This window comes from Gastrolobium bilobum, unplaced genomic scaffold (assembly GCF_033153095.1).
Source record: "Gastrolobium bilobum isolate Gb01-03AN ecotype WA unplaced genomic scaffold, APGP_CSIRO_Gbil_v1 utg829, whole genome shotgun sequence".
NCBI lineage: Eukaryota > Viridiplantae > Streptophyta > Magnoliopsida > Fabales > Fabaceae > Gastrolobium > Gastrolobium bilobum.
Window position 1 is genome coordinate 594,425 of NW_026899533.1, and position 14,143 is coordinate 608,567.

The 14,143-nt window shown below is 35.8% G+C and overlaps 3 protein-coding genes across 4 annotated transcripts; all 3 read right to left on the minus strand.

Annotated features, from left to right (window-relative positions):
- Window positions 1-4,318: 4,318 nt before the first annotated feature.
- On the minus strand, window positions 4,319-6,887 carry LOC133291112 (G-type lectin S-receptor-like serine/threonine-protein kinase LECRK1). Its single transcript, XM_061489307.1, has one exon. It carries the CDS (start codon window positions 6,843-6,845, stop codon window positions 4,458-4,460), a length of 2,388 nt encoding a protein of 795 aa, XP_061345291.1. The 5' UTR covers window positions 6,846-6,887; the 3' UTR covers window positions 4,319-4,457.
- A 634-nt stretch (window positions 6,888-7,521) lies between these two features.
- Window positions 7,522-10,139, minus strand: LOC133291120 (G-type lectin S-receptor-like serine/threonine-protein kinase LECRK2). The gene has a single exon (XM_061489316.1). It carries the CDS (start codon window positions 10,119-10,121, stop codon window positions 7,722-7,724), a length of 2,400 nt encoding a protein of 799 aa, XP_061345300.1. The 5' UTR covers window positions 10,122-10,139; the 3' UTR covers window positions 7,522-7,721.
- A 1,049-nt stretch (window positions 10,140-11,188) lies between these two features.
- Window positions 11,189-13,905, minus strand: LOC133291080 (SPX domain-containing protein 1-like). Of its 2 annotated transcripts, XM_061489261.1 has the most exons (4): window positions 13,359-13,905; window positions 12,669-12,795; window positions 11,707-11,900; window positions 11,189-11,643 (listed from the first exon to the last, which is right to left on the minus strand). In XM_061489261.1, the coding sequence occupies exons 1-4, from the start codon at window positions 13,656-13,658 to the stop codon at window positions 11,458-11,460; spliced, it is 807 nt and encodes a 268-aa protein (XP_061345245.1). In that variant the 5' UTR covers window positions 13,659-13,905; the 3' UTR covers window positions 11,189-11,457. The 2 variants fall into 2 exon arrangements, with proteins under 2 accessions (XP_061345245.1, XP_061345244.1); XM_061489260.1 differs by having other exon boundaries at window positions 11,190-11,900; window positions 13,359-13,903.
- Window positions 13,906-14,143: the final 238 nt, after the last annotated feature.

Consider the following 14,143-nt stretch of genomic DNA (forward strand, 5'->3'; position numbering starts at 1 on the left):
GATATATATGATTTATTTTGACAATCTTATGTCTCTACTGTGAAATTCATTAAAGTTGCAGGGACCCATGAATGATGAAAGGCAAAGATATGAATCTCACCTGCAGAGATCCATCAATGATGAATAGTAAAGATATGAATCTCACTGGAATGCAAATAAACTTAGCAAATGTTATAATTAAATATCTGCAAAGTTATATATGACTTATCTTGAATTATTTTTAACTTATTCTGAATGTCTCTGTTGTGAAATTCATAAGATTGTAAGGATCCATGAATGATGAAAGTCGAAGACATGAAACTTGCCTAAAACGTAGAAAAGCTTAAAAAAATTTACAGTTGATATCTGCAAAGTTTTTGAACTAATTTGAACTAATCTCATTGAAGTTATCATTCTTAAGTGATATGACTCTATTCTTTGAGGTCCATGACAGTTACAGGTTTTGATGAACAAGCGAGATACATGAACCTCGTTTGAACCTGCTACAAGAACAAGAACTTGAGGGTAAAACCAAAAAGGTTAAAAAATCAAGTTGTTACTTAATGGTAAAGCCTAAAATGTTAAAAACTCAAGTTGAACCTCGTTATAACTTGCCAACAGTGCTTAAAGTTCTTAAACTTCGATTTGAAGAAACTTGAGGGTAAAACCTAAAAGATTAAAAACTGATGTTGTTAATTATTACTAATTAACAACATTGATGCATAGTTTGTATTCTTCCATAATTATCATTATTAGTTATTCATTTAAAAAATTAAAATAAATATAAAAAGATGAAAAGGAAACTCAAACATTTCTCATTATTATTTATTTTGTATATTAAAAAATACAAAATATGAACTTACGGACACATAGTTTATCAATGGGTTTTATGTTTGTTATATTACATAACCTAACTTCACTCTCCTACACACACAACAAAAAGTAGAGAGAAAATGAAATAATGAAAGAGAGAGAAAAAAATATGAACTCCACTTCTTTGATCTGTGTGTAGGAAAGTGGAGTTAGGTTATGTAACATAACAAACATAAAACCCTTTATCAATGTACTAGTATATCAATAATTGTAAATTTTGTTGAATATAAATCGATAAATAATTCAATTCAAACATTTCATTGAAAAACTTTTCATACAAAAAAAATAAATTGTTTCGATATTATATCCGATATATATAATATATGTACACACATAATATTGCTTCAACTTTTAAGTATTCCATATAGCATTATTTGTTAATAGATTTTTTGTTATAAAAAAATTTAAGGAAAAAATATTTATTTTTAAAAATTACTAATAAAATATTACTATAAATAGAATCCAAAAACGTGAAACTCAATATATTTTTTATTAAATTTGAAAAAAAGTAATATAATTGACTTTTCTAATTTTATCCAACATTTTATAATTATTGTTAATTAAGTTTTATTCTTTCTATTTTTGATAAAAGAGTGCGTACTCTTATAATACTAAAAATACGCTCCAAAAGTAGACCAGCACAAACAATCGAAGTAAATACATTGAAAAGAAGCTCTGATTTTATGTTGAAATATAGGATTGTAGGTTAACCCTAAAATAATATTGGGTTTTATAAAAGTTATGTTGTAAGAAAAGTGATGGTGTAATGTTATAGAGATTCGTTTTGCGTGCCATAATATTTTTTTTTTTTACTTCAAAAAATGCGGATCTCACAAAATGTAGTGTGTGTGAAATTTTTTTTTGTGTCATGTGACATGACATTAGATGCAAACTCCAATAATATTTTGGGGGTGTTTTAGGGTTTTGGAAAATTGAATAAAGAAAATTAAAGAAGTATACGGGAGGTACACAAATGGCAACAATGGAGACAAAAACTGTATACGATAGTGAAGATTTGGCTATAATAGAGCGTGAACAAGATAGTTTGTACCTTCTTCCATGCTAGAATTATATTTAAGATTTCTTGATCTTAAAAAAAATAAAATAAATATGAGTATTTAGTTTTAATAAATGTTCTCATGCTTCCTAGTAGGCTAATACCCTTTTTTATGTACCCAAAAACAAATAATACCTTCTCTCTCTTTTTTCTTTTTTTTCCTTCTTTGGACATTGTTAGTTTTGAGTAGGGGTGTAAATGGGTCAGGTTGGCTTGGCCTAGCCTACTGTCCGGCCTACGTTAAGCCTGGTCTAGCCCGGCCTACATTGAAAAGTAGAGTAGGCTTAGGTTTATAAGAAAGTCTTTTTAACAAATAGGTCATAGGCCAATTTTGTCAAGCCTAGCCTAAAGCCTTGTAGGTTAGCCTATTTAATTTTTTAAAATAAAATAAAATAAAATATTTATTTTAGGGTATATGATATGGGTTCACTTTTTATGCAGTTACTGCAGATAAGTTATCTGCAGAAAGCCCAATACGACATCGTTTTGGGGCAGAAATCATGATATTTTTGTAATTTTAATTTATTTCAGAGTTATTATAGTCTGTATAATTATAATTTTTTAATCCTTCAATTTCAAAATGACGTCGTCAGATAACTTATCTGCATTAACTGCAGAAATATTTTTCTGATATGATATACATTACAAAGCTGGGGTATTATGTTGACTCTTTCTTGTTTGTCATTTTTTATGAATTATGAGAAGTACTAATGCATGCATGAATGAAACTTTGCTCAGTATATTTTTATAGTTACTTTTTTTACTATTGTAAATTTTTTAATGCTTACTAGTGAAATTTATATCTCGTGTAAAAAAATGCAGCAATTTATGAACACATTAATGACTTGTAATGTCAAGCGAATATTTTAAATATTGTTAAAAATATTTTACTATGGAGGCCTATAAGGCCTGTAGGTCATATAAGACTCTCTAATTTTTAAGAATAGGCCAGACTTGACCTATAAATAAAATCTTTAGTAGATCAATAAGCCAAATAGACTGAATATTTTTTTACGTAGACTTAAGCCAGTAAAATCAAAGCCCAATCCAGTCTATTTACATCCTTAATTTTGAGTTGGCTTTGCAAGCTAAGGTAAAGCGATTGAATGGACTTTGGGGATGGAATTCTGAGAACTACGCTGCACGGGGCTTAAATTGTGACTTCGTCGTACTCTGTGAAAAGACTAGTCTCCTAGTTTTGTATCCAAGCAAAAGTCCATCATTCATTAAATAACAAGTATGGTCCACACCATGTGATGCAAAGCCATAATAGAAAATTCCTTTGCGCTAACAGGGACAGGGCACAAATAGTTAAAATTGGCCAATTTTATTTTTATTTTTATTTGTATCTCTTTTCCAGTCATTTGCCTTGGAAAAGAACAGTGAAGACGATCACAATTTTCTCGAGAAAGTGAGCGAATTTGATTTATGGAAAATTTGAGATTTGGATTGTAAAGTGGCAATGAGAACTTCAGGCTTCAGGGTGAGCGAGTACTGAGGAGTGACGAATGTTCAGGGTTTACCAAAAATAAAATAAAATAAGTAAACATGGCGTAAGGAACCAAGGCAAACAGATGCAAGCTAAAATGAAATTTCATCAAACAATAATTACAAAATCAATTGTCGCTTTCATCGGCAATGCCGTGTTCTGGACTTCGATAGAGTCTACGACGGATTGGCTAGGCACAGGGTCAAGTTGCAGTGTACGGTGTTTAGACCTTGAATGTTACTATTCTGACAACTCCATATCAATAACTTTTTTGGTCGTTCCTTCTTTTTCTTTTTTATCTGTGCATTTTGTTAAAGAAATATAATATAAAATTATTTATAAAATCTTTAATTACCTTCTTAAGCTTTTATGTGAATTGATTTCTTTATCATCACGTAGTTACGAGTTCAATCATTATCGTCATCTCTCATCCCTTACAAACTTGAATTATTGAATTAGATGGTTGCTTACCATGATATTAGAGTCCTCACGAATAGATAGTCATAAGTTTGATCTTCGGTAACCACCACCTTCATTTTCTAGTAGTATTAAGTCAGTATAACATGGGGCTGATGTATTTTTCACAATTAAAATCCAAAGATCTCTCATGTGACATGATATGTTAGAGATATATAATATAAAATTATTGAAGGCGTACCATTTAACTCCTTGAACCGTTAGTTTGAATTAATTGTTTTATATGATATTAAAGTCTATGTGCAGGGGCTATTGCATAAAAGAACGTATTAGAAAGATATAATATAAAACAATGAATGGGCCTTCAGTTACCGACTTAATTTTTAGATTGAATTAATGTTTTATTATTTTTATTTCATTCAAATTGTAACTTCATAAGAAAAGAAGACTATCTGCTGCTAAAAGAATTAACATGAGAAATAAGTACTTTAGCTTTTGGCTAGGTAACCTTATTTTATTTCAATACCACTCAAGAGACAAGCTTACTAATTGAAAGGATTACAAAACTACGCAACAGAACACAAACAAATAAATTGAAACTAGGCAACATGAACACTGCAACATTTTTCTCACTGAGAAAATTCACATGGAAATAGAATTTGGACAAGGAGGAATTGCTATATCGGTAATCCCTTCTAACATCAACAACACACTTTTCATTGTTGGCCGGAGAACAGGTTCATCATTAATACACCAAAGTGCCACCTTAACCATATTTTCCAGGACATTTATATCCACGTCTTGCAAAAGAACGAGCCTATTGAACTCTCCGGCAACAAAGCACTTGTAGGCCCAACTGGTCAGAAGGACCTCCTCAGGTTCCGAGACATTAACTTCAATGTTTCTTCTGCAACATAAAGTTTCCAATAGTACTATTCCATAGCTATAGACATCTACCTTCACTGATATTGGGGTGTTCTTGTGCCATTCCGGGGCCACGTACCCTCTTGTCCCTCTAACCCCTGTGAACGTTCTGGTTTGATCTGGCATTAGAAGTTTTGCTAGCCCAAAATCAGATATCTTGGCAGTCCAAAACTCATCCATCAAAATATTTTGAGGCTTTATGTCACAATGAATGATTGGTGCCTCACACTCTTCATGGAGATAGAGGATCCCTCTTGCAACATCCAGTGCTATTTTCACTCTTTCATCCCAATCTGGAATTCTTTGAGCCCCAAAGATAAGATTTCCAAGGGAACCATTCCTCATGTACTCATAAACCAGAAGCCTTTTAGAACCCTCAGCACAAAACCCCAGCAATCGAACTAGGTTCCTGTGGTGGGTTTTTCCAATGGCTCGCATTTCTGCTTGAAACTCCCTTTCTCCTTCTTCAACTAACTTCTCTAGCCTCTTAACCGCAATCAATCTTCTGCCTTTGTTCAAAGCCCCTTTGTAAACTGCTCCAAAAGAACCCTTACCCAACTCTTGTTTGAAATGATTTGTCGCTCTTTTCAGCTCACCGTATGAAAATCTTCTCAGAGCCAACTCTTCGTTGAGGCCCATGTTCCCAGTCTCCATCAGCCTTTTGTACATTAATACTCGAATCTTGTACATGTAATGGCTGGAGATTGCAATAGTTGAACACAAAAGCACAGAAAACACCGATGTAACAACAATAATATGCACCATTGCTTTGTTACTTGCGCTCTTAATTAGAGGTGGTTGTTCAGCAACAGGTTTGTCATCCCCCTTCCAGTTTCTGAGGATGTCATTTCCCACCTTTAAGAATACAGTGGAGGACTGAGTTTCAGCTTCATATATTGACCTACTGACATATCTCAAAGGAAGTCCGTGTTTCTTGCAACTCCCGCCATCATAAAGTGCAGCCCAACAGTTGCAATCAGCCAGACAAGCATAGGAGCATTCTTCTTCCTCTGACATTTCAGCCTCGTAATAAGGACTATCCCCCCATTTAATATTCTCCATCGAGACCATGTTATAAAACGCTGCACCATCTTTCTCACCTCTACAATCTGCTTTTGAAAAGCTCCTTTTGCAGCCAAGAGTCTCTTTATTTGGATCTATGAAGTCAAAACCCCGAAGACAATTACACTTTGCTGTGTTGTCATCTAATGCGCAGAAGCTGTTGAAGCCACAAAGACCCTTTACTTCACATGCATTGCCGCTCGGCCAACTTTTTTTTACTTTTTTGCCACTTTCCTTGTTAACATGCTCATACAGCCGAAAAAACCCATCAAAATCGAGGGTTGCACGGTAGATGGTCGAGTTCCCATTGTTGATGTTGTCAGCCAAATATCTAACGATCAAATTATTGCTATCTCTGATCTGAAGGGAACCTGTTTTGTTGAGGTAAAGATGATATTTGAAACCAACGATACCAGTGGCCCAGTAAGCATCCCATGGTGTGTTGGCTGTGTTTGCTGGATATAGAACAAGATTTCCATCACCCTGCATAACGAGAAGAAACCGTCCAGTTGAGGGGTTGATTGCTGATGAATTAGACAACAGTTGACTTCCGCAAGGTAGGGATTGACCACCTAACATGGTATCAGTTGGGTGATCAAAACTCTGCCATATGATGCTGGAATCGTTGTTGTACAGTACCAAGTTTCCAGAATCAAGCATGGAGGCAAAGGAAGCTGTTGCATTAGCATTAGCAATAAGCTTCTCTTGTCCTTGCTCTACTACTACAAGTTTACCATCAAGGGTTAGTTGTAGCTTTGCATTTGAGGTGACTGGAGGGTCATCTCGGTTTGCAGTCCATACCACCACTGTATTGTTGTTCTCCACGCCAACCAACCATATTCCGACGACAAAGCCATTGTCTTGCCGATAAAAGCCAAATGCAAATAGACCAGAAGGGGAAAGCCATGAAGTGGGGGGGTGAGTAGGGAAAAGTGAGGAACCAGGTGGTATGTTCTTTGGTGGTTGTGTTTCAGCTCTAGTACCAGCAGATGACAAGGACATGAACAGCAGCAGGAAGGTGATAGTTGCACCAATAGCATCCATAACTACTTAACTGTACTATTTGGTCTAGATGATCTGAGATAAAAGAGAAGTAAAATTACTATTTGCTAGTACAGTCAGTCATTGCCTTGCAATCTTGCATAACTTAAATTTAAAGGAAATGGCCTCGAGAGACTGTCAACGTCTCCACTCAACCTCAATGTGGAAAATTGGAAATACAAGACTTTTATGGTCAAAGTCTACTAAATGGCTATTATCGAACCACCAATGGGAATGGGAAGGTAATATCTTCCAACCAAGTAAAGAAAAATAAAAATAAAAGAGAGGGGAAAGATTCTTATGAGACAGACGTGTCTCAAACATCATCTCCATTATTTCAAGATTATCCATCATGAGTTTCAGAGACATAGTAAACAAGGGTGTTCTCTCTCCTTCTTGTATAATAAAAAAGTTACATGATACTTTCTTCTCTTTTTCTTTTTTCTTTTTTCTTTTTTCTTTCCTTAGTTGCCGGTATTTTAAGAGGGATTCTGAACAAATAATTTTAGTATATATGTTATCACAACCGGAAAGAAATACTGATGTACCTCCATGAAAATAAAGAGTCTTTTATTTCTTGAACTGGCATGGATGACAAGTAGGGAAGCTAACTTTTGATACAATTCATTACAAGAACAGAGATTGAACAATAATTCAAGATAAAAATGAAACTACGGTATGAAAATAAAAGTCTTTTATTGCATGAACTACCACGGATGGCAATTAGGGAAGCTAACTTCTGATGTAATTCATCACAAGAACACAACCTGAACAACAATTCAAGATAAAAGATAAAAGATAAAAATGAAACTACAGTAGTGCACGTACTAAATATACGTGTAAAAAGACAAATTATACAAGCAATAAAATGTCCCTGGATTATTTAACCAAGAGGGCTGCAGAGGGAGGAATTGGAATATCTTTCAATCCTTCCAACATCAAGATGACATTCTTCATTGAGGGACGAAGAGATGGATGGTCTTGCACACACCACAACCCCACCTTCACCATTCTTTCCAACATCTTCCAATCTACATCATCTTCATCTGTAACAAGCCGATTCAACTGCCCTGCTGCAAAGCATTGATATACCCAGCTGGAAAGAAGTATCTTCTCAGGTGAGGAAACATTCATATCTATACTGCTTCTGCGGCACACAATCTCCAATAATACCACACCAAAACTGTAAATGTCAGTTTTTACCGATACCGATGCATCCTTCTGCCATTCAGGTGCCAGGTATCGGCTTGTCTCATCCCCTGCTGAATTGTCCTGCTTTAGCCTTGCTAATCCAAAATCAGAGATCTTTGCAGTCCACGCTTCATCCATAAGTATATTTCGAGGCTTTATATTGCAATGAATAATGCGGACTTCACACTCTTCATGTAGATACAGGACCCCTCTAGCCACATCCATTGCAATTTTCAATTTCTCTCCCCAGGATAGGTGCTTCTCACCGTTAAAGAGAAGCTTTGCAAGAGACCCGTTACTAACATATTCATAAACAAGAAGCTTCCTAGATCCATCAATACAAAAACCAATAAGCTTAACCAAATTCCTATGATGTGTTCGAGCAATGGCAGTAATTTCAGCTCGGAATTCCCTCTCCCCTTCGTCAACAATCTTCTCCAATCTCTTGACAGCAATACTTCTGTTACTGTCACCTATTGTACCTTTATAAACAGCTCCAAATGATCCTCTACCCACCTCTTCCGTGAATCCTCCAGTTGATTTGACAAGTTCATCAAAAGAAAACAAACGCAACGAACAATCTTCAGTAAATCCCAGATTTTCACTTGCAGACAACGTTTTATACATATAAACTTTACGTCTATAAGTGAAGAAAATGGACACCGCAAACCCCAAACAAAACAACGAAATGGAACCCAAAGTAAAGGCTAGAATCATTATCAGACTTGTCTTGTTATCATCAACAACAATAACAATCTTAGGCTTAGGCTTAGCCTTAGTTGGACTTGGCTGAATTGGAGAAAAACCCGAAAGCATCTTTAGGAGGGCCACGCCCACGGTTGATGAATTTTGAATCCTTCTGGTATATACAAGTGGAAGCCTATATTTTTTGCAGTTTCCGTTCGAATATAATACTGCCCCGCAATTACAATCTTGCTGGCAAGACTTCTTGCAAGTTTCCATCTTCACAGTTATAACTGAATACGGAGTATCACCCCAATACATATTGTCCAATTGAGTAACATTGTACAACATCGTTGGGTCTTCAACACTTTCACAATCATCTTTGCTATGGTTCTGCACGCAATCCAGAGACACGTTACCACTGCGTTTGGAGGGGACGAAACCAGGACAACACTCACACACAGCATTGCCGCTCATGTTGGAGCAATAACTGTTCAAACCACAAAACCCCGGGATTTGACATTGATCAGGCAAGGCTTGCCACAGCATTTTCACAGTTGAGCTAGTATTGCCCTCAAATTGGTGCTCATACAATCTCAAGTTCCCATCTACATCTAATGTTGTGCGGTAGATTGAAGTTGAGTTCTGCGACTTGTTTCTAGGGATGCTATCAGTAAGACAGAGAAGGTCTCTGACATAACCAGTTACGCAAAGAGAGCCTTCATCGTTAAGACTGAGATGGCTTCCCTCAAATTGAGTCTGTGAAGCCCAATAAGTATCCTGTGGATCTTGTATTCTGCTCGCAGGATAAGCAACGAGATTTCCATCATATTGCATGCTGAGATAGAAACTTCCCCTCGAATGGTCTAATTTGGACATACTTGAGACCAGGCTGTCACCTGAAGTTAAATACTGACCTCCTAATATGGTGTCGGTTGGATCATCAAAGCTTTGCCAGATAACAACAGATTTCTCATCATAGAGCACAAAGTTTCCAGAATCATTCATGGATGCCGAAGCTATTGGCTTTGAAACATATGGAAGCGACCTTGAATAATCTGAAATTGCAGTTGAAATGAGATCATGGTCTTCCTTCCCATTTCGAAGAAGCAACCGGCCATCCTTGGTCAAATCCAATGAGGAATTAGAGGAGACTGGAGAACTATCACGGTTAGCAGTCCACACAATTGTGTTTTCAGGTGGAGTGACCAGCCATATTCCAACACCAAAGCCACTATTACCTTGTTGGTAAAACCCAAAAGCAAAATGGCCAGAACTTGATGCCCATGAACTATGATTGCCTTTAGGAGAGAGCGAAGACCCCAACTGAATGATTTTTTCAGCTGTGGCTTCTTTTGCAAATAGCATCAAGAACAGTAAGAACATAACAGGTGTGGAAGCCATGGGATTTGCAAATTACACTCCTGGTGTCTCAATAGAAAATGATTCTTACTGATTAACTCACTCGCCAATCAAGAATATTTAAGGACAAAACATTATTATGGGGACTACTTAATAATTATCCATTTCAAGAGTTGACTGGCTCTCGTGCCCTGCTACACAAGTCCTGCACCAAGAAAGCAGCACTCACAGGTGGGTACCCATGCCGTGTTGACTGGTAAAGGTCCAACGTGGGGAAAAATAAAAATGGGTCCTCTATATATATATATATATAAGAATTTATTTTTGATCCCATGATGTTTTCCAAATCTTTTGACCCAACATAGACTACTAGCATTGCAAGTCTCTCTTTCCTATCTAAGAGATGCTCCGCATACGAATGTGTAGACGGGAGATTATGTTACTTCCTTCCTCCTTGATCTCTCAATTATAAAACTGGTATTATAATTGAATCTAATATGGTTTGCTAAAACTTGCAAAGCTTTCAACTTCTACCCGTTTTCCACCATAGATATTTACTGACATTTGACATCACATGAAAACAGAAACGATTAACAGCCCGTTTCTTTCAGCCCGTTTCTTTCCGGTTCTCAAAAAAGTAATTTTTATATCTCCTTTATTTATTTTAAAAGTATTTTTTATAAAAGTTAAATTTATTTATATTTTTATAAAAATATTTAACTTTTGAAAAAAAAAAACATATTAACTTTTGACTTCTGCTTTTTTTTAGAAGTTATAATTTTTAAATTTTGAAAAAAAGTAAATTTTTGATTTTTTTTGTAACTACTACTTTTTTTAAAAGCAAATATCCAAACAAACTAAAAATAAAAAATGTTTTTTTCAAGAAAAAAAAGCAACTTAAAAAAAAGTTGATCCAAACAAATCCTAAGGATTGCAAGGTCTTATTCCGCATATAAACCACCAGTAAAATTACCATTAATGCTATCACTGCCACCATTTAACTTTTCTGTAACACCGCCATCTGAGTACAGCTTGGCATGTGCTCGATTATTGTAAAATTGAAACAATGGAAGGGGGAAACCTATAAAAATAACTTCCAAATGTAACATTATATTATGAAGCAGATACAGAATAATATCTAATTACATTACATATTGAATACGAGCGTAAGCAAAATGTCAAAACATAACTCCTGTGAATTCTTAAGGTTTTATTATATTAAACCTATAATTCTATAGAATTAATTCCATCTTTACATTTAGCATCTTACATCTGTGTTAGTATCTAAAGCGTGCATAACAGAGGCATCGGATTTGAAAGAAAAAAGAAAGGCGCGAATAGCCATCCCACTACATTGCCCAAAACGTAACCCAGCAGGTTACTTGGCTGCTTGTTCCAGAACCGGGATTTTCTTCCATGTTTCTTCCAAACCACTTATCTGCAACGGTGGCAATGAAAACATGCTAACTGTCGAACTTCCACTTCTAATTTCCTGCAAAACATGCAAAGCTGATATGGTACTCTTCATATAAAGGCTCTCCATGTACTCGATCTCTGCTAATTCCTTAGGCATCAGCAAGCCATCACTCTTGGTAGTGGTCGAAGTTGAAGGATCGCACCCTTCAACTTGGGGAGTTGTCTCACCAGAAGCTGGAGGATCATTCATAGGGAAAAGGCGGTCCAGCATTGTTTCACACTCCTTTACAAGCTTGTAGAGCAGGTCAATGGTAAAGAAAGGTTGTTGCAAGACCTTCTGAATGAAAGGCAGGCGAATGAGAGCACCAGTTCTCTTGTCATACTTCTTCAGTATTTTCACTAGCCCTGTGGAAAGAAATTGAGGTAATAATTAGATATCTGGAGCTGTTGATATAAAAAATAGAAAGAAAAAAGCATCCTCAGTAACACAATCTTCAATCTATGCTCAAAATAACCAACTTTAGGCCGATCACAGAAGCGTATCACCAGAAAACCATTTGATCTAAAAGTACAGTTTTTCACTTGACATAGTGGTTTCCCACTAAAAGCTGCAATGTAGACATACAATAATCATGACAGACCTTTCTGAAAACCATATCTTATTTATATGCCACGTGCTTTTGTAACATTTTCAAACCAGAATCACTTTCGAGTTACAAGTAAAAGGAGTGAAACTCCTTCGTTTGATTGTTTACGCTTTAAGATGATGTGACCTTTGCTTACTTTGTAAAAGGAATACTTATGAAGATCAGCATCATATTTAATTCGAAGATTGAGGACATACTATTCTTGAATTGGCTTACTAAAGTAGATAGAGGAATAAGAATCCATTATAGAGGTATCAAAAGGGCTGAATGTTCAATTAAAAGCATATAATTTGTCCAACCAAGTTGCCCAGAAGAATTTTGAGGAACAATGGACAACTTGTATTGGAAATGAATCCTATTCCTATTCCATCTCATTACTTGACTTTATCCATTGTATTTAGAAGTGCTAAAGTTCCTAAATGAACTTGGACCATGTTTTAGCATTTAAAGATTACAAATATTGTTATATTTCCTATATCAACTAAGAAAACAAGTGGATATAATATATATTGAAAGTTGAAAGTACCTGTGTAGTTAAGGGCACTGTAGTTCTCCAGCAAGACCATCTCTCCGTGGAAATCCACAATTTCCTTGCGAATTTTCATCATCCGTTCACTAGAATACTTTACTTTGGCAACCCTATCTTGTAACTCCTGCATATTTTAACCGTAACAAACATTAGAGAGCACATATACAACTTCCTGTTATCCAACTGTTTTACAAATTATAAATAAACTTGTGTCCAACCAAAAAGTATATATATTATACTTATTACGCTTAAACCGTGGTTATCCATAAATAATCAAATGGCTTAAAAAGAACCAATGATAATCTTCTGGAGGAGAAAAGCAAGACAAATTGACATTGCCAAATTGCAATAAGAATCTTTACCATTACCTAGTGGAAATCGGATATTATATTTGATCACATCAAAATTCGTCATTCATATTCATAATTTGTGTACTTAACATTTATTCGCTTATCAAAATTAAACTCCGTAACAATATAACGACTTGATATTTATTTTTTATTTAAGAAACATCTCGACAAAAATTTGTTCAGAATTCATCCAGATTTAAGAATCATGATTAATGAATAGGTCAAAATAAACACAACATCACGAGTACGAAAATTCGCGTATTGAATTGGAGGAAACCTAAAATTTAAAAGAAACAGGTGATAGAAAAATAAAGGAATGACGAATTGATGAGAGTACCTTGAGCCTAATAATGTACTCTTCCTCCTTCTCAACGAAGAAGGTGTTGAATTTCTCGAGTTCATTCTCCAACAAGTTCCTGAAGTCTCTCTCCTCGTTGGACATATCCACGGCGTCGGCGGCTGAATCGCCGTTGCCGGCATCGATCCTGAGGCGTTTGGAGGGGCGGTCCTCGCCGGCGGAGGGCGCAGGCTCGAGCTGCTTAAGCTTCTTCTTGAGTTCCTTGTAAGAGAGGAACTTGTCGCGCCATTCCGGTAGGGTTTTCTCGATCTGGTTGCTGAGGCTCTTTCCGAATTTCATGGCTTTCCGTTACCAAAGAAAAAAAACGATGATATAAAAAAAGAAAAAAAGGTACGTGAGAAAAGAGAAGAAAAGAAATGAAGTGGAGACTGGAGAGGAAAGTGTTTGGAAGGGAAAGTGTGTATATGATGAGGTTGGGAAGAAGAAGAGGAGGAAAAAGGGAAGAGAGGTGGGTAATATAACGGTAAAAGGGAGGGAATATTCGGAGGGTATTGTTGGAATATCCGTAAATAGAGTATATCTGGGGTTTTATTCCCTCTCTCTCTCTTTCTCTCTTTCTTTACTGCTGTACTATGCACTATGTGTGCGAGGGAGATAGGAGTGGCTGTTTGGGTTTGTGCTCGGCATAAAAAAATATTCCAAATATAGATGCGTTGATTGTTGACGACATGTATTTTGTAATCTCTTGCTCCTTTAACATTTTCATTTATTTCTCTTAACATTATAAAAGGATATGGGCATAATACATTTATTACAAAAGATAG

Coding starts and splice junctions, on each gene's coding strand:
- LOC133291112 (XM_061489307.1), bottom strand. CDS start 6,845: ATGGATGCTATTGGTGCAACTATCACCTTCCTGCTGCTGTTCATGTCC.
- LOC133291120 (XM_061489316.1), bottom strand. CDS start 10,121: ATGGCTTCCACACCTGTTATGTTCTTACTGTTCTTGATGCTATTTGCA.
- LOC133291080 (XM_061489260.1), bottom strand. CDS start 13,658: ATGAAATTCGGAAAGAGCCTCAGCAACCAGATCGAGAAAACCCTACCG. Junction 12,796..13,358: donor AGTACATTATTAGGCTCAAG/GTACTCTCATCA, acceptor TAAAATATGCAG/GAGTTACAAGATAGGGTTGC. Junction 11,901..12,668: donor CAGTGCCCTTAACTACACAG/GTACTTTCAACT, acceptor TTCTTTCCACAG/GGCTAGTGAAAATACTGAAG.